The sequence below is a fragment of the Zosterops lateralis genome, assembly GCF_965231275.1.
Source record: "Zosterops lateralis genome assembly, chromosome: 2".
NCBI lineage: Eukaryota > Metazoa > Chordata > Aves > Passeriformes > Zosteropidae > Zosterops > Zosterops lateralis.
This window is the reverse complement of record NC_139763.1, coordinates 77,610,264-77,631,335: the sequence shown is the minus strand read 5'-3', so window position 1 is coordinate 77,631,335 and position 21,072 is coordinate 77,610,264. Positions and strand designations below refer to the sequence as shown.

The window sequence follows — 21,072 nt, the reverse complement described above, 5'->3', positions numbered from 1 at the left end:
AGAGCAGCCAAATAAAAAATCTTTGTGGTCTGGTAAAGAGCCATTTGACTGTAACTGTGGAGAATTGAGTGAAGTTTCTGGTGAAGTTATTTTTTCGCTAGTGTGGCTCATTAAGCCAATGACACAGGGTAAAGGCTATGAAGCAGGTTTCTAGATATTGCAAATCTTTTTGCAGATGTGAAAAGATAGACTTTGCAAGTTCACATTTTAAAGGGTTGTTTCAGTGAGGTCTGGTTAATGTAATGAAGAGAATAATTTCAGAAAAGAGGGTTAAAGGCACCCAGGAATGAATATTTGGTCAGAGGTTTCACAGCATGTGATTCCTTCCTTTTCTTTGTCTGCCACATAATTAAATGTGATTTTTGGAGAAACAAGAAATTCACAAACAATAATTTTATAATGAGTCATACATCCAGGTTGCACGATTTCCTATCTAGCACATGGAGTTATCCATCTGGTTTCTACACACATGGGAAAAGAAGATTCCAGCATTGCACTATTGCTTTCTAACTTCAAACTACTGACTTTAACCCTCTCTGCTCCTCGAATCTGTAAAATATGGCTTTTTACCTTCAGACCACCCATTAAAACAATCAGCCAAGCCTTCCATATACTTCTTGACTTCTGTCCTCTAGCTGGCTTATCTTGGCAAATCCATCATTACCTACCAGAATTACCTACTGGTCTTGAATGTTTTTAACAAACAGGTCTCCCATGATTCTTCCCCCAGACCTCTCAGGAGGCATTTCCAGTTAGAAACTGTCAAGAGAACCAGACAAGATGTCCCTGTAACCAGACCCCTTCCCAGTAATATAGTGTCAAAAGAGGTCTCATGAGGATAGGATTTCTATTCTGAGATGAGACTCTTTTCTAACCTGTCTCCTTCTTATCAGCATGAATCCACTTCTTGCTTCAATCCTGGTTGTTGTGCTGAAGAGTGGCAGAGCTAATGCACTGGTGATACTGCAACTTAAAATTAACCTCTTTTAGCTGCCCTACACTGAAAGCCAGGGGCATTGACATCAGTGAGCAGGCAAGGCAGCAAGCAGCAGATGGGTATTAGTGGGTATAAACATGGCAATAGAGCATATTTCACTGGTATATATATATATATATATATACACACATACATGTATACAAAATAAAAAAGGACAATAACATCTGAGATATAAATTAAGCTTCATTGTTTTTATGGCCAAGTATGGCAGTTCTGTCATCACTGTTTTGGGATATGTCAGCAGATCTTTATTTTTCTCCCTGATGATAAGCTGTCTTTTCCTTGGACAGCTGTAGGAAACTTCTGAGGGAGTCAGTGCCTCTTTGATAAGGATTCTGATAGCTCACGGAATAGCCATTTAGCCCTGGAAGTTGCTTAGTTATTGTCTTTTGGAAAATATTAAGCTACTTGTACCATGAGCACAAAGCAATCCTTTGTTCTTACCACAATTATGGTGGCACAGAGAAATATCTTTAATATTAAAAGTAACCTGGCATTAAATAAAGCAAATCATTCTAGATGCTATACATCCAATTCATTGTTGAAACTTGGATTGAAATATTTAGTTGTTTTCCTACATATAGCAGAACTATTGTGGGAACAAGGCATGCTAGTAAATTAACATTTTCATGCCTCAAGCTAATTTACAGTGTAGAAGTCCACAGGTAATAATTTACCTCTACCATCAAAACCAAGATTTAGCATGTTGTCCTATTTTTCATCTACTGGTCACAGGGAAATGAATTGTCTGTTTATGCTTTTCAAAACAAAGAAATCATGTCATAGACTATTAATCTCATTTAATTATTTGCCCAAAATGAAACTGCGTGATAAATACAAAACTGATATAGAAATGCCTCAGTCCATAGCACAAAAAACCATATTGCTCCATGTCCCTTCACACCAATTCTCTCTACTGGAAAAATATTTTCTTAATCCTAGCAGATGCCAGACCTGGAAGCTGTGGAAGCCACTTTTAAATCTGATTGATAATAAAATAATTGCAAGAGGGAAATAAACGCTCTCTGCAGAACATTTGTCAGTGTTATAAGTAGGAATGTCCTTTACCCTCAAGATAAGCTTGTAATGAGAGGAAGAAACCCTTTCAAATATGGCATAACATCTTCAAGTTGAGTTTGTTTACATGCTAAAAATTGAGCTAGGATTCTCTCTCTCTCTTTTATTTATTTTTTTTTCCATCAATGGCACATATTGTTTATATCAAATAAATATTTCTAAGAATTTCATCAATTTCAAGTTAATTTTTAGCTCATGCTGAATAAGCCCTTATGTTATAAGGTGCTAGATCCAGATTGGATTTTGTTCCTGGTTTTCAGGCTGGATTTATTTCTGTCCTTTTTATGTGCACTTGTTCTTGAATAGACTTTATAATTCTGTTATAAATATTGTAATCATTCAGAGCAATGTAATAAAGATTCTTTGGTAAATCTCACATAACACTCCCAGACCTCATTCTGCCTCACTCTAAATCTAAAAAATTAGATTTGTTTACTTTTACCATATGGCATAATGAGAATGGGAAAAAAAACATACCAAACTTACCAAACTGAAAGTCCCTGTCAGTAGAACATCATTCTTGAAGAGGCAATATTACCAACCCCTTCCCTTTCTCTCTGAGAACCATCAAAGAAATTTTATAAATGTTACTAAAACCTGTGTTCAGTAACTTGTGCAGCTTTGCTGTAGGTTTAAAGATGGAGGAGCTTTTTTTTTACATTCCAAACATACTATCCAGAAGTATATGTGTAGACTATCTCTCTGTATCAGTGTCTGAGAGGATCAGAAGGAAAAAACTTCTAGCATTTCTCAAGAGTAGGTCACTAGAGCTACCACTGTTATGTTTCTCCTCAGGATTTCCCACAAAGAACTAAATGTATATGGTACTATGGCACAAGAGCCTTAAATGAAGCATTTATGAAAGTCATCGTACTCACTGTCTTAAAATTCTGTGTCAGATCAGCAGGTTCAGAGCCATCTTGCACAATTCAGACATGCTAGATTTGTGTTTACATTTGCACCGTCATTGATGGTATTTCATGATTTTTGGGATTTTTGGACTCATTGTAACTAGTCTTCCAGATCTTCTGGATCTGTACACATATGCTACCCATATCTGTACAACAGAGCTAGGACGCCCTAGATCAATATCCTAGCTACAGGAAATCTGCCTGGACAAAGTTTGCAACAGAGAAAAATTACACAAAAGTACAGTTAAAATAGTTTTAACACAAGGCAATTAAACACAGTTCTACTGCAGTACTGTGGCCCTGAAGGTCTGTATGAACACCTGCCAAATAAATGTCATCATTTCAAAGAAGTTTTCTGCTTCAGAGCATTGTCTCTTACTTAAAATCATGGATTCTTCAGGTATTATCCCCTATAGTAAAACAGCAGATATCCTTTTGCTTTTCAAGTTGTTTCAAATACTCTTCTCAAAAGCCTTGCTGGTGATAATTTACCTGTTATGATTTTAATACTTTTTAGAAGAATGTCCACTTCTGAATGCCCCCAGCCACATGCTGAGGTAGGGTATAATACAGAAACCATAAAAAATGCTTACTAGATGGCTGAGGAAAAAACAGCTTATTTCCATTATTTTTTAACAGACATGATGGCTCAATACCTCCTTAATCCCACATTTACAATACTATGATGATAGAAATATACAGAGTTTTACAATGAGGACAACTGATTACATAGGAGGAGATGTTCAGCTCTTTTGTATTAATTTTTTACCCATGCTGTTGTGATTTCATTGAGAGTAAACACCATTACCTAACCTGTAAATGCAAACCCAAAACGTTGTGGAATAGCTTTTCCACTTTCCTCACTACTTGTCAAACCATTACTTTTGCCTGTTGTGGTTCTTCTGTTCTCATTTGATTACACCTTAATCAGATGACTCATTTGTTCACGATTAATTCAAATTTAAGAAACTGTAAAAAAACTTAAATCCCCAAAAATGTCAGTTATATCATCTAACTTAGGGTATTGGACAGCTACTTTATCTAAATTTAGCTGTTGAATTGTTAAGTGTCAAGATTGACACATCAGTTTAGTCTCTGATCAACCAATAAAGAGAAGCTCTGGAGTATAATTCATTGCAAATAATGAACCATTATCTATAATGAATCATCTCTATACATGGCACTATTTTAGATGCTTGAAATACTCTAACATGCCATTATTAAATTGTGAAGAAAAAGCTGTGGACCTGGATATGCAACCAAGCAGGCACTGTCCTTGCTCTGTGCCTAAAGAACAAGTTAATAGTGGTTGTAAAGCACATCCACATTAATACATGACACTTCTATCTGCAATAGGTGGTTTTAGCACAGTCCTAGGCATCTGTTGAAGTGACTTGCAGACCTGGACTTGGTCCTGCACACTGACTTCAAGCTCATCAACATTTGCTTCTATTCTTTTTTAATTTTTAAATCACCATACTTAGGGCTGCTGTATTTCATGAGCACCAACTATCTTTTAAAAACCAAATGAAAGGAAAAGTGGTTATTGTGTTTCATAAAACTCTGAACAGATTTTTATGGGACATTCTAAAGGTAGATGTCAATGGTTGATAGGCATTCCTGGAAAGCATCTGACAGAGAGAGTTTCATTATAGCCCTCAACATTTCAACCCTCATAATTATCCTATAATAATTAAAGTTAACATAGTTGCAAGACAGAAAAGTGTAAGAAAATAAAGTTTTTTTCTAGCCTCAATAGGCATGCAGAGGTTTTCAAGATATATTATGATGTGAACCTGTGGGTTTGAAGGCACAGCTCAGAACAGTGATGCATAGTAAAGAGAAATCATGATGAGAGGGATTGAAATCACAGTAGTAGAGAAAATATTTCAAAATACCACATCAATCTGTGTCAACCAAGTATAGAAAAATAATCTATGCATTCCTATTTAAAATATTCTTGAAATACTTGGTGCTCAGATCCATTTTAAAATTCAGACATTAGTCTTATTTCTACCTCTCCCCTTTCCCAAAATAAACACGTAATTTAGGGATGCAATGAAATTCATTCAATTATGAAAGTCTAACTGAAAAGTATGTAAAATGACTTCTAATAGGAAACACACTTATAAATTAGAACCATACAAGCTGCAGAAGAGTCCTCAAACCAAACCCACAGGACACCAACATTTGAAATCAGTCATCAAATTTCTATGTTGATAGAGAGAGAAAAAAAAAAAAAAAAGAGAGAGAGATCCTATGATCCACACCCATCACATGATCCACAAAAGTCTATAAAATATATATATATATACCTAATTGGAGTGCTGGAAAGAAGAGAGAACAACCTGGAGCTTTTTTTAGCAAGGAGAAACAAACAAACAAAAAAATCATACATGTATTTCTTCTGTGGGAGACAGTGATAAAAAATCATTTTGCAAGAATAGCAAGATATTGTAGGGTCCATGTCTCAGAGATGAATACATACACTCTCACAATAAAGTTCATTTTGCCAGGTTAATTAATCAGTGCAGCACACTGATAAGGGAAATAATTCTTTTCTCTTTCTGGTATATTAAAATGAATTCCACATGGAGCTATATGTTGGTTTTGTAAGATAATTATGTTAATAGGTTCAATGAAATTCAGTGATACATGGCATTCAGGAGTTAAGATTAGACAAATCTTCTGATTATCAACTACAAGTTTGGGAATTGTCTTAATCTCCATAAAGTACTAGAATTCAAAGCATCCTGTCTGCAAGTTTGAATACAACTGCAGTAACTCATAGCCTAACTTCAACAGGGTTGAAGAATAACAAGAACTTGCTTGTCACATACTTATATTTTGTGTCTCAAACTGGATACCCTGAAATATTGAGAGAAAGGTGATATTCTTAATGAAATTTCATACCTTTAGAGCAAGTGAAAGTCAGCAAATCATGACAGAAATTCATAACAGTTTTGAATTTAAATTTATTTAATTTGAATTTGAACTATAATGAAGTGCTTTTCCTCTTCTAAACTGCCACAAGGTCCTGTGTTTATATCTAAGTTTAGACTTGAAATAAATACAAAATATGTTTTTTAAAAAGTTCCATTTTCTGATATAATATCCTCCAAACTGCTTGTGGAGTACCTGAAGCAGTCTGGTTTTCAGCTTACAATCAATTTTTTTAAAAAATTCTCTCTTTTTTTCTCTTTTTCCCCTCCTAAATACCTGCCATATTTAGAAAAACGTATGTCTGTACCATAAGACCCACTGGGTCCACAATGGCTGAGGAGTTTTTGAGCTAAAAATAAAATTTTATGCATGCAAACACTATTCATTGCATTTCTTCCCTGAGTATGAATGTAAATGACCCAAGGTCCTCACAGACCTCTGTGGAACAGCAAGCTGCAGTGAAAACCCTTCTGCTGCCACAAGCAAGACTGTAATGCTGTGAGACAGAAACAGCAGTGCCATTAATACATCTTCTCACACAACCAGTTTTGCAACTTGTGGGATATTGTAAGAAAAATGTTTCCATACCTTTTGTTGCTTAAATTTACCCAGGAAAGAGTGGTATTGAAATTCTTCTGATGCCTTGGGAATCTAGACAGATGTTTTCACTGATTGACCTGAACTTCAGTTTCATTGAAGGAAAATTGAGATGTTTTGGAATTTGTTAAATTCATCCAAGTTTTGAAGTTGTTATTTTTGTTGACCTATCGAGTGGCAGCATTCAGGAGTAAAGCATAGAGTGCTAAAGAAACTCTAGAGAGAGTGATTTCAAGTGATTTATTTGATCTCAATAAAAACAGCCTCCCTCGTGGACAAAAGAGACACATGGCATGTAGCAATCCATTTATTAAGCATTCCCTATAGAAAGTGAACTATATCAACCATTATATGAACCTTAATTGTGATCATGTTTTATTGCTACTTGGATTATTAAGTGTTTCAACTACCAGATAACAGAATCTATATTCTCAATAGTGGAAGAGTGTTAACATTAATTTTACTAAATATTTCAGCCCTGTTCCAACAATCTCTTGGAGGAAAGTTAATGGTCATAATCCAAGTAAAGCCCGCCTGAGAAAATCCCAAGCTGTGCTTGAAATACCTAATGTGCAGGTAGAGGACTCAGGAATGTATGAATGTAAGGCTGAAAACTCTCGTGGAAGAAATGTCTTCAGAGGACAGCTACAAGTATACAGTAAGTGTAACTGCACACACTATTGTCCTGAAATCCTTTGTCCACACTTAAGGCTTTGGCTACACATGAAACATTCCAAGGTTCAGTAGAAACAGGATACCTTGATATACAGAGTATACACCATATACCAACATTAGTTTTGAATTAAGGTATATATTTTTATTCCTTAGTATTACGTTTAAGTCTGAAACATAAATAATTTTGACTCCTTTGAAGAATTTACTTAAATACAATTTCATATGGGTTTTAGGGTTTTTTGGGTTTTTTGGTTTTGTTTTGTTGGGTTTTTTTTAAATTAAAGAGTATAGCTATAATTTTAAAAGTCTATTTCTTTTAGTTTAGACATAACAATGACATGCAATCTAAACATGAATTATCTGTCAGAAAACAATGGTGGAGACATTTTAGAATTATTATCACACTTTTATTAAAATTTTACCTGTGCCATGCTTAGATGCTTGTCTTTGTTATGTTCATTGTACTGGAATGAGAGCTGAAGAAGTATTTGTTTACTCCAGGAAATTCTCAATCTAGGCATCCACAATTTCTGAAATTTCTGATTTTCACAAAGTGTTCAACATTTTCTAAGACCCAAAAAACATTTTTGAGTGACCATAAAAGTAAGATTGACTCATGCATTGGATTGAAAATATAAAATGACCCGGAAAATAAAAATATTTAACAAACCCCATTAATTCACTATTATATTGTTGCTGCATTCTAGAGTCTAGAAACAAAAGCCTATGTAATACATACCATGAATGCTTACAAGTCAAGTTTGGTGTACATCACATGTAAGCTTGAGTCCCACTACTTTTAATGGATTTAAGCCACACTATTTTCTATCATTCCCTGAATGCTACAACCTTAAATACTTAGCTGAAAAGGTTTGCTGTGGGAGGTTATGCAACAGGTCTTTCAAACTGAATTGTTTTCTGTCTTCAAATATCCCAACCAGTGGAATTCCAAATGATGCAGTTTAGAAAGACCCTCAAGTTAATGGATATGTCTAAGAAAAAGTTTCTGCTCTTAATTTTCTTTTTCTTTTCCCGATTTCAGGCAAAGGCTCCTAATGCCTTCTTCCCATTACTAACTATATGGAGTTCTCTCTCTTTATTACACACTTTCATCAAATAACTATAGACTGGCATAGTATATTTAGTTTAGTTTCTATATATGTCAATATTTTCTGGTCCATAATCAATTTTTCTGTATCCTCTGGCTTTCCAATGTCTTTATCTTAATTCAGTTGATTTTAGTGAGTATTCAGTATCTCTGAATCATGATTCTTTACTTGCTTTTCATTCTCATACACATAAAGCCCAGGGCAGGTTTTTGCCTTCAAATTTTTTTGTATATGCTGGAAAAGTTATGTGGGGGTTAAGATGACAATCCATGCATTCAGTTTCAGATTTGCCATCTTGCACTTGCAGCAAAGGTTTTATAAGACTTTTCCTGAAAACAGCAGTCAAAGCCCAGCACCTACTCCATGTCTCCTAGTACTGTCATGCCTCACTGATATTTCTCAAATTCTTACTATAAGTTACTTCCATGGAAGTATAGAAGCTCCAGCAAGGCACCTGAGGGCCGGGGGAATTTAGCAGCTGTTTTTTTCTATGAAGTTTCTTAAAATGTTAGAAATTCAGAAAATTTAATTTGAGTTAAAAAATGTATCACAGCTCATACACTTCCTACCTGTTTTCTAGAGCTGTGAAACTACTAGATGCCAAGGCAGTATAAAAAGGTGTTATAATTATCTCTGCTTCCCTCTTTCAGAGTTAAAAGAATATAAATGTGCTCTTCAAGAGAGAAGTTAAGATGCTATAAAATGAAATTATTTCTCCAAGAGCACCATGCAGATTAGTGGCATAAAATGACAGCTGACATGATATAGTGTTCTGCATAATTCTTCCTCTCTCATTAGCCTTTTGCTTTGAGCAGAATTAAAGGTGGTACTCAAATCCATGGAAAATATTTACAGTGTTATTTTTTTACCTATTCTGTTTAGATAGAAATATGATTTTTTTTCATTCTTCGCCATTGTCTAAATTAAATTTTTAGAGTCTCTGCCTTAAGAGGCTAGAGCATATATTTAGTTCATTGGTGTTTTTTGCAATATTATTAGGACAACTTCTTTAACAATGCAGGAAGAGAGTTCCCTTTATATTGTCTCATTCCTCTATTAACAGATATGTCAGATTAGTACATTAAGTTTCACCTATCTGCATCAGCAGGCAACAAGGTCAGAAGAGGTTACAGAGGGCTTTCAGACGGGCAGTACCATCAATGACCTCCAATACAGCAGGACAAGAAGCACAGACTTTACTAGTCCTCCCACAAGTGCCTATCCTTGGCCTCAAGATAAAATACTCCCCATGGAGCCACTCTCAGCCTTCAATGCTCATGAAGACAGCATTAGTGTCTCACTGGCCTACAAACCTTGGCTACTCTTTCCAGAGATGTAAGAGGGTTTGTGTGAGAAGGTTCCTACACAACATTTAACAAAACATTACTTCACAAAAGTCTCAGCTTCCTTAGCTGACAGCTGATGCTGCAGGATTTGGGGGCATTATCTGAAATGGCCTTTTCTCCTGTACCTTTTGTTCGTAACAGTCAATAATTAATTATTTACCTGTAAGCTCACTGTTTTTCACAGGCATCTTATTCCTCTAGGTGACAATGATTACTTTGACTTAGAAATTCAGATGTAGGCCATCATTCCTTACCAGAGGTTTCTTGTAAAATTTCAGAGCAGTCTGTAGGACCAGCTGTGTCATACTGCGGTCTCACAATTTGCATATCTCTGTAGGAACTCACTCGCTGTCTGTTTGAATCGTCTTCATCTTGTCAGTTGCATCTGATCTGGGTCACCACAGAGTATTTTGGAGAAAGCCCAGGACACCCAGTCTGCCTGTCTAGTCACATTTAATCACAAACTACTGATTCTTTGCTTCTTACCTGCTGCTGCAATCCAGATACACCATGACCGCCTGATGCAGCTGACAATTCGGATGTTGTTCAAAAAGCAAGGTTTCACATACTGACAACTTCAGATTATTGTAGTCTCAGCACCTAGTGCAAATTCAGCTGTAGGCATTAAAAACATATTTTTTAAAATACCAGGCATCTTCTTATGCATTGCAAACTATTTTGAGAAGTGTGAGTTCCCCCAAGTGATCTGCTCATCCTGTAAGTTTCCGTGAAATTTTATTCAGGCTCAAGTTGTTTAATACAAGAGAGCATAAAGATTAAAATTTGAGTGGATCAATTTGCCATTAACCTTTTTGTTTCTCCTCAAATTCTGGCCAGAAGCATTTTCCCAATGGAAAGCACTTGGTATGTGCAATTTCTGTTCCTCTCTTACTCTTAAATTTTCGGGGTTTTTTTCCTAAGTTACCTACTCACTACTGCCAGGATCAGCAGGGGGTGGTGATGTGAAGTGATTATAAAAACACATTTTTGGCTGTTTTCCTTTTGGCTATATCTGCTCCCTCATCCTGCACACAGCAGTGCCTTCCTGGCAGCTGGAGGGAAGGCTTGCCATAACACAAGAGTGGAACAAGCATCTGACAGCAGGAATATTCTGTAATGCAGTGTAACTGACCATACTGATTTTTAAATCTATTTTAATTAGCTTCTTATAAAAATTGCATGGGAAAAAGAGTCCACTCCTGCCACTACAGGTTAGTCCCACACAGAAAAACTGGCAAGAGAAAACATTTTGTAGTCAAAATTGTCAAAAGTCTCGTTTATGTTTCTCAATATGCTTCTCCTACTTTTACTCTTTCCAATTAATCTCATATACAGGAAGATAATTTTTTCACTCCAAACTCTATTCATACACTTTTTAGGACATTATTTTAAGTCATTCATCTATGTAAAATTTTGCCCTTATTTTCTCTCAGACAAAAAGCTGCTAAAAATCTTGAGAAATAATCTAAATTTTCTGCACCTTAATTTCATTTTGCATAGAGGATTTAAAAGCTGACCTGTAATCTTGCAGATTTATTGCCAATTTATGTTTGTAAAACATTTTTACGTCTTTGAATAAACAGGTGCAGAAGTGCAGCATAAAATAAATCATGGATTGGATGGTGATTTAAAGATTTCAGAAACACTAGAGCTCTGGCACCACACTCACAAAGACTACTGAACACTAAAATTCTCTTCTCACAATCACCCCAAAACTCCTCAATGAGCAGATTAAAAAAACAGGCAGACACCTTGTTTTTTCTCAACAAGAATGTTGTATTTGTAAGAAAAAAAAGGACTTGTTACTTTAGAAATCTGGTTAAAATTTCTAATTAAAATAAAATGTGATTATGGAATGAAGTTTTCTTTGCATACACATATATCAGGGTTATGTTAAGATACTTTTGTTTAAAAAAAATAAAAAAATGGTACACTGAGTCAGAGGTTGTACATTCAGTTAAATGCTTCAACTTTAAAAGTACTGATAGGATTTTAGAACAAGGGTTATGATTTTATGGGGAGTGACCATTGCTAATGAGCAGAGGGGGAATTGTCTGAGGTAAAGCAAGGAGTAGAGAGAGAGAGAAATAGAAGCCAAAAAGTGATGAACAGTATTTCTCTCAGTCATGCTTTTAGCTCTTTTCCAGCTACATCTACTTATTGCTTTGCTACTTTATTCTCAAAGGGGTGGGAATCTTGCCTTCACTGATGGCAAGTTCAACAGCTTGAAAAATGTGACTCCAAAGGCCATTTAGGCTATGAGGAGAAAATATAGAGTAGAAATACCTCAACTAATGGAAAAAGGTTGTTCTGACCAGTTGGTCATACCAGTGAGATTTGCAAGTTTGTAGTTTCAGAAGAAAACCTGTGCCACAGTTGTGTTAATAAGACAGCCACAGACAAAGGGTAAGGGAGCAGCAGTTCTGAAGAGGACACATCTGCAGCCAGGCTTGGGGCAGCTTCGTTTCAGTGTAAAAATATGCATTCTCTTTTCTGGACACTCTGGTTCATTATGAGCTCAAATTTAACATAGAAATGTGAGACTATATATGTTTTGGGTCAAATAGTAAAATTTACAGAACAGCAAAATAATGAAAATGAGTAAATATAAATTGGAACAGTTTAGTTCCTCTTTGAAATAATTTGCATGATTTTATGGTACCACTGGCTGTCTTTTATGACTTTTTTGCTACACATTTAACTGTCTCATCTTCCGGTATCATATTAATGTAGTGATTTTTAAAGGAAACCATTTCTTCTCAGCATGCCTTCCTTTGTGCATATCGAAGCACTCATAATGAGAACAACAACTATGCAATGCACTTGAATTATATTTTTAGGACAACAGAGAAGAAATAAGCAGGGATTCCCAAAACCTGTTTCTTTCTGCAGATTTTTGTGTGACCCTTTGTTATAACTTCAGAAAAAAGAAATTCAGCACAGAAGAGCACATAGAGAGGTTTTCATGCATTGCCTTTGTAATAAGGAAGAAGAAGAAGGAATAATAAGGAAGCAGAGGTTTATTGTCTTGGGTTTGGAAGTGGAGCTGGATCAATGTCTCTGTTTTCTTCTACCAGAAAGGAAATGAGTGATTCTTCTTCTAATATGTTTCCAGCTTCTGACAAATGTCTGGTCTGGGAGTCTGGAGCAGACTATTCCCTGCTCAGGAATGATAGGCACCTCGCTCACTTTCTTTATCATCCATGCACAAGATGTAAGCTAGAAGCAGTTAGTCACCTGTCATCCCTTTTCACATCTTCACACGTCTTTGATTGATGACCTGTCAAATGCCAGCTAGATTCAAAGATTTATTTTTAAACTCAATTCCCCATGTTTAAGTACATTATCAATTATCTGTCATTTGAAGCAGAGACTTTGTTATGACAGATCTGGACTTCTATTCACACCATGCAGAATTTTACATCCCTTTAGCAATGCCTTTTAGCTACTTATTCGCTATGATTTGGAAAAATAACAAACAACAACAACAATCCCAAATCAGCATTTGATATTCTTAGGTTAATTATTGTCATCTATCACCCTCTGTGTTATACACAGGGATATGGCTACAGTATGAAAGCCCAAAAACTGTCTTTTAAGCATACGTTTTTATTTCTGTATATCCATGCTCAGTTTCTCACTGAGTCATATAATGTTTTCCAAATTATAAGATCTTACAAATAGCTATCTGATTGACTGACACATTAAAGTTCTATTTCTCTGAAAAAAAAATCCCTGCTTTTTTTATGGTTTATTTCATGAAAGTTAGGTACTAGTGACCACATATACAGCTATCAACTGCCTGCCTTTAAAAAATGACTGTTTTAAGAGTGATTTACTGTGTAATTTATGTTCCTGATGAATGCTGGAAATCCCATGGGTTCTGTGCTTAAAAATGTTGAAAGCATTTTTTCCCTTGAAATTAAATTTAACAAAACACACTTTAACAAAAAAAAATGCACAAATACCTTACCAAATTCCCAGTCATTCCCTTGCTAAATAAATAATGATTTCCTTGTAAACTGAGAAAACTACATGAAACACAGCCTATGAAAATTAATCTCCTTAACATAATTCAAATATCTTAGGTCTTTTAAATTATAAAATGTTCTATCGTGACTACCAAACATTTGCCTTAAATTCAGGAATAATGAACCCAATATTATATAGTACTGCAATTAAATCCATTGGACTTTATTATATCAGGCAGGTTTTTATTCTTGGTCATGTTACGGCTCACTACCCGGTACCATTACAGCATTTCCTTTAAAGTTGGGAGTTTGTTAATTTTATTACTGTCTCCTTTGATTTGGGCCTTTCTTCTTTTGATGTGCTTTGTTCTGAGAGTAAGGTAAGTCTTGTAAAGGCCATTAATTTAAGCTTTTTAATTGATTAGGTCTTTGCACATCAGCTAGAGACTTACCACTTTATAATCTTTGACTGTAACACAGCAATTTTTTCTTGCAGCCTACCCCCACTGGGTGGAGAAACTGAATGATACGCAGTTAGACAGTGGAGATCAGCTCCGATGGGAATGCAAAGCCACTGGAAAGCCAAGGCCCACGTATCGCTGGCTGAAAAATGGAGCTCCTCTCTGGCCACAGGTACACTAGACAAGGGGTCACCTGGATGTGGGATGCTTCTCCTTTCATTCAGATAAAGTCAGTTAAAGAAAGTACTGAAAAGTTCTTCAGAAATTACTGTTCAGTTAACCTGAAAAAGTATGATGACCATCATATTTCCAACTCCATTCATTCTCTGAAAGTAACAGAAATCATCATGAAGACATTAAAATGGTTCTTTGTAAGGCTCCAAGAATGTAAAGTGTTTTAATACAATCACCTGATATATTTTAGAATTAGACATAAATAATTATTTTTTTTCTCTTACTAGACCACTGATGGCATGGTCTGTCTTTTAATTCACTTTTTTCTCTTTTTCTCACTGAATCATCAAAGCATCATCCCACATCATGTGGGGGTTTTTGCGTAATACCTTTCAATTTTGTAGTCTCAAATTATTTCAATTATAGTCTCAAATTTTTTAAATTTATTTATTCAAATTTTTTCAGATTAAAATAAATCTGTTTGATTCTGGGAGAAAATGTCTATATTTGCAAATGTACTCACAGAATGGATTTATTAATATAAAAGATGTGTCTTCCTTTTCAGCAAATGTCCCTTCTATCTCTGTGAACATCAACCAATTATGCAAACAACCAGAAAAAAAACATAAAAACAGTTTACTTTTGAAGCTGTGAGGCACTGAAAATAAGGTTACTCTATTCATTTCTGCCTTTTTAGATGGAGCTATTAGTGCTGAAATTGAAGCAATTTAAATATCTCTACTTTTTGGTTCTCTGATTTTCCAAACCATTAGTTACTCCAGGCTCTGAAATTTCAAAATAAATTTTACTTTGAGCTGGGTGAAGGCTTACAATAAACTGAATTTTTTATCACCGTCTCCTCTGCATTCCCAAACAATTTATGCCTTATCAATTTTAACTTACAGCAACTGTTATAATGAAACTTATAGTTGTTTTATGGAAGTTCAAATTAGTCATATTATAGCTTCATGAAATACTCACTTCCATAAAGTGCTATTGATGTCCTTTCTCTTCCAGTTGTGGTAATTATTTTCTACTAGTAGACCTTTCAAAAAAGAAATTTGTACTAATAATTAAAGCAACTACATCCTTTCATTCTTACTTATGCAAGCAATCTTTCATACCTGCTTTTACGAAAACAGCACCATGACTGAGACAGAACATTTGCTACGTATTTAAAGATCATTAGATATATTACATCCACAAATGATTTCTTGCCTCCTTGAAATTCCCAGGATGCATGCTTTTAAAAATCATGTGAAGGTAACAGCAATCAAACAAGCAAACAGAAAAAAAGAAGTTTTGAATATAGTGAATTTAGTCTGAAAATATTTACTGTCAAATATTCATTGACTTTTTATTCTTGTAATTTATTGGATAACAACAAAAATGTATGCCCAAGGAAGCTTGTTGCTCAATTTTATTTTAGGTCCTTTTTCCTCGCTTCACCTTAAGCTAATAGCGTAACAATTTTCCAGTGCCTTATTGTTTCTATAGAATAATTTTTAATTTTTTTAAATTCTATTACAGAGCAGGATTGAGATGATTAATGGTGTTCTGATGATCCACAGTGTGAATGTCTCAGATGCTGGAATGTATCAATGCTTAGCAGAAAATAAGTATGGTACAATTTATGCCAGTGCTGAGCTGAAGATTTTAGGTGAGTATTGGAAAAGAATGAGCTCTTCCTTTATTCCCTTTTGAGAATTAATTTTTTTCTTAGACTGCTGTGACAAGGAGCAGTTTCTGCCAGGCCAAACAACAGAGCAGATAAAAGCAGTTTCTTTTTATTTTTGTCTCTTGTGTGTGGGTGTTTCCTTTGTTGCTCCAGAGAGCATAAGGCCTTCTATTAAACAAAAACTTTCATTCATACCTAACTGACTCATTTTGTGAATATTTCTATTATAAGGCTATGTTTGTCCAAATAAATGGAAAAATATTTTTTACTCCCTCAAACATATGTGCAAGAGATGAAATTTAGATGAAGTAAATGTATTTTAATATCTTTTAAAATTAACTTATTTTTTCTACTTTGGCCATTATTCAAAGGTAATTATGCATGATTTTAGTTTCAAAAAACTTCTTATGAAATCACCAAAGCTGATTGAGTAATATAAATTACATACTTGAGTGAACATCTTCCACAGAAAAGCAAATACACTACATAGTGTCACCTGGAAATATGATGAAAATGTCATCCAAAAGCTGAAGCAAGTAGTTAATGAAGAAAAACTTGAAGAACTTTTCAACACACTAATTTTTCTTAAAGTGAACTGTAGCCACATGTAATGGAACAATAGTGATAAGTACCCTTCAGGAGGATTAAGTGAGACAGACATGTAAGACTCATATAATCTTTATTAGGGTATGATGTAGCAGGAAGAAAAGTGCCCACCAAAGTCATTGAATGGCCATATCAGAGATTAGAGCTGCACATGATAATCATTCCTATAAAGTCCCAGTCAAATGAGCAACAAAGCTATAGTTGTGGAAATATACTGTATTTCAGTGAACATTCGGCTCTTTTGGCAAATTACCTTTCTAGTACATTTCAGCTATTTCCTAGCAGGCCAACATTAGAATTTCATTGATCAGTCTTAAAATAATTTCTTTATAGCCATCTCTTTTCATCACTTTTTTTTGGTCATTTGTGATTCACTCAGCAAACCTAATGGCTACAGCATTCTTTTGCTTTTTTTTTTTTTTTTTTTGTATCTGTTATAAAATAGGTGTACATAGTTTGTCAGGTGGTTGAAAATCACACTTTCTTTGATTTTTTTAACATCAGAAATAACCACGTATATTGCTGCAGTAAAATTAGCTTTTCATTTTCTCACTTGTAAGATTGTACCCCTGTTAAATTTTTACCATAATATTGTATTAAAGAAGCAGTTGTATTTAATTTGCTGCCTTACCAAAGGGAAAAGAACAGAGTAAATTGTCCATATAAATATCTCCGGTATGAGTATTAACCGAAATAATGGTAGGAAATTCAAACATATTTGAGGCAATGAAGTGTAATGTCCTGGTTGGTGTAGCAGAGATAGGGGCTTTTGGCTTTGCAAAAGTAGTTTTAGAAAAACACTATCAAATGAGATTTCTTGAGAACTAATGTTCTTTCCTGGTGTGAAATTAAACTAATTAGTGTCATTTTGTAATGGGTTTATTACTTTAGCTTTTGTTTGTTAATAATGCGACTTCTTAAAATGTTACATACTAAGAACAAGACATGGTTAAATATCTTTTATTAAGAAGTTCTCATTTTTAAATTCTCAGTATTCAGACAAATATAAAAAGTGAAAGCAATAAAATTTCTCTAATGGTAATATTTGTTGTATACATTAACTCTAGAGAGTGAATTTTGGATAGTTATGGAATTAAAACTTTGGGGTTTTTTGAATTATTGACCTCTAACAAGTTTTTGATTAAAAAAAAGGATGAGAGAAGTTTAGCTATAATATCTGTATTATTTAATTTCTAAAGTTGTTTGATTTCACAAGTAGTTTTACTCTAATCTCCTGATGTGAAAGATCTCTCAATAATCTGTTGCTGGATTAAGTTATAAACCTACCATATAATCCTGGCTCCTGATTTCAAATGTTTTGTAAAATTTCAACTTTGACATAATAATTTCAAAGAGAAAAATGGAGATTTTATTTCCAAAACCAAATCTATTTTTCTAATCTTCTGTTAGAAGATAATGAAACAGAAGGCTCTGATTGTTCTCTGTGGAGCTAATGTACTTCTTTTTCAACAGCTTCAGCTCCCACTTTCCCACTCAATCAATTGAGGAAAACAATAATTGTTACCAAGGGCCAAGAAGTCGTTATAGAATGCAAGCCACAAGCGTCTCCAAAGCCAACTATCACCTGGAAGAAAGGAGACAAAGTGTTAAGGGAGAATAAGAGGTCAGGAGTCTGTTTGGTAAACTAAATATTGTGTTTGCATGTTGGATTCTGTGATATGATATGAAAATGCAGCAAGTGACATGAGCATGCTGAACACTAGCCTCGGTATGGCATCATTATTTTGTCTGGCGGATTTGTTTGACAGTAGTGGCTTTATCGTTTCCACAATATTGAAATGAAAAATCTTAACATTGTTCAGGGATGCAGGGAGATGAAAACGTGTTGCTACTTTGTGTGGGTTTGTCTCTATATTCTGTTATTAATTTCAAAAGCCTTTCAATTATTCTGTAGAGATACTACAAATTTAGTGTATGTGGGAATCAAAAGCACAGAGGCTGAAGTATTCAGGAACACATAAAATATAAAATGTGCTTATTCATTTGAAATAATAAGTCAGATTTACAGCTTGATCACAATGAAAGTCTATGTAAGAATATCTTTAAAATTATTCAGAGGAAGAAAATATAATTCCATTATAAGATTTAATTATACTGGTAATGTCTGTATTCAGCAGCACATCCGTTTAACAGATTGTGCTTGATTAAATGAGTTCTGTCCAGCTTTGTATGATAAAAGTAGTTTAAGCACTGCAGGTAAAATGCCAGATGTAATTGCACTTTACAAGATTGCTTATCTGTACACTAGAATAGTTTTGCCACTCTGCACATGGTCTTTAAGTACAAAGAGCAATCTTTTCCTCTTTCTGGTAATGTGGTATGTGAATGAACCATTTAAAATGACTTGTGTAGTATTAATCAGAAAGATAAAAGCAAGCCCCTCTTTTGTTGAATGTTTGCAGCGCTGAGGGAAGCAGTAGAGTGCATCTGTCCTCATTAACTGCAAAAGCTATTTTGCTGAAGTGCACTGTATTTTCATTTCAAGACATTTGTTTTGTTCTGAGAAGGAAAAATGGGTAACTTCTTGTACCATATTGAATTATTTTGTTGAAGGGGAGAGAGCAAAATAGCATTATATACAATATTTTACTAACAGGAGTGAGTTGTATCGTTTGTATTGACAGTATGACAGATGCATATTACAAAGGAGCAGAAAATATAAAACATTGTGACACTGATTTTTTTATGGTCTACCTACACCATTGATACTTATCACTACATGACCTTTTCTTCTCATCTCCACAAAATTCACTATGGCTTCTCTGATCACCACATGTAAATCACATTTTAATCCAAGAGAGTAAAGCATTTTGGTAATTACTTTGTGTCTGTCCAATCGTAGCCTAACTGAAGTTAAAATCTTATGAAAACAGATCTGGAGTTTCACTTTTTGGTATTTGTAGCTTTTGATACTTCCTTGTTTTGACAGAGACTGGAACGGGAAATGGCAAAACATGGAAAATGAAAAGCTGGTTTAACTATTTCAGGTATCTGAAACAAGAGGGTTGCATTCAACTTAATTTTTTAGTCAGCTGTTCAAGGTTTATCTTGTGTCATTCACAGTAGTTTCCCTGCATCTACCGTTTATAGAGGGGTGGGCATGAGATGAATATCAGTTTCAAGGGAATTCAGTTCCGCCTCTATACAGTATACTTAAAATAAAAATAAGAGTGTCTTTGAAGAGAAGGTGAGGCAGCCTACTGTGATTTGTGAAAGGAAATGTAAAGTAATGAAGAGAGTATGTGTGTTTCCATGCTTTGGGCACTCTGAGAAGGAAGGAACTCTGTTAAGCATTTTAAAAAGGAATAAACTGACATTGCAAACATCAGTATACTTTAAAAATGGATTTTCTTATTGTCTGTTGATAAAAATCCCAGCAAAAAGAAACCCAAACAAATTGGGAACTGTCATCTAGTGAGTTTGCATGGACTATTAAGTCCTTAGAGATTAAAAAAATAATAATTAATTTTTAAAATACCAATAAATACCAACAGTCCAGTTAAGTAATAAGGAAGGACAAGGATAGAACAGCATTATCTTTTTTCTTTTCTGCCACAGCTTTTTTTCTCTTCTAAAATGCATGTATCAAGTGCACTTTGTGTTTCAGTTTTGTGAAGTCTGTGAGCCCAGGAAAGGATCCTTTTAGCAACACCAATAAAAAAGAGATCTTCCCCTCTACAGCAAAGAAAAAATTTCACTTGACCAGTGGTCTGCTATTATCTATTCCATATCTTCCAACTTCTCTCTCCCCTTCACTGTTTTTTATACAACAAAAGCTGTTGACAGAAATACTTCTGGCAGCATTTCCATAGGTGTGAAGAGAAGGTTGATTGTTCCTGTGGGACTCGTGGTTGAGTACAGCTCTGACTGCAGTCAGACCTTGACTCTCAAGCTCCTGGAATTTAATGCAGTCTGAAAGCCTCAAATGTTTCAGATTCATTGGAAACCCATGCACTTGGGAGCACAACTGTGGAAAGCTTTCACTAGCCTCATTTCTCAGTCTCGTCTACCTTCAAACAAATTATCCAATTCAAGGCCTTCATATCCATAGTACAGCTATGATAGGCTTGATCCCCAGAAATCATTTTGAGCAGCCAGGTAATTTGATTCCTTTTGGAAATCATCTGCATATTGTAACAGGTTTTCTCAATTGAGTTCCAAATGAGTGGGAAGTCTATGAGATGGGTCCAAAAAAAACTGGTTTTCAGGTTATGTTAGTTATTATATGTCAGTTATTTGCTGACAAAAAGCATAGCTCCAAGTTTCATAATTTCAAACTATATTAAATCTGATGAAATTACTCCTGTAGAATGATAGTTATTTAATAAAGTCTCCAAAGTGTTTGCAATTAATTCTATTGACCAGAGATAACGATCAAGAACGGATGCAAAATAAATCAAAAAAGATATATGATATTGGAGATCTATGAAGAAAACTAAAACTTCCAAAGATCAAGGCAGAGTCTGTGGAGCTTACTGATACAAGACATTTAATGATCAACATTTG

General features: G+C 34.7%; 1 protein-coding gene across 2 annotated transcripts in view; it reads left to right on the top strand.

Moving 5' to 3' along the window:
* The window catches only part of CNTN5 (contactin 5), a 307,173-nt gene that overhangs the window by 173,183 nt on the left and 112,918 nt on the right, over positions 1–21,072 (top strand). For both annotated transcript variants that reach the window (XM_083854794.1, XM_083854793.1), the window contains 4 exons: positions 7,002–7,183; positions 14,123–14,259; positions 15,792–15,921; positions 18,019–18,169. In XM_083854794.1, the coding sequence (XP_083710920.1) occupies positions 7,002–7,183; positions 14,123–14,259; positions 15,792–15,921; positions 18,019–18,169 (600 nt within the window). The remainder of the gene's footprint in view (positions 1–7,001; positions 7,184–14,122; positions 14,260–15,791; positions 15,922–18,018; positions 18,170–21,072) is intronic.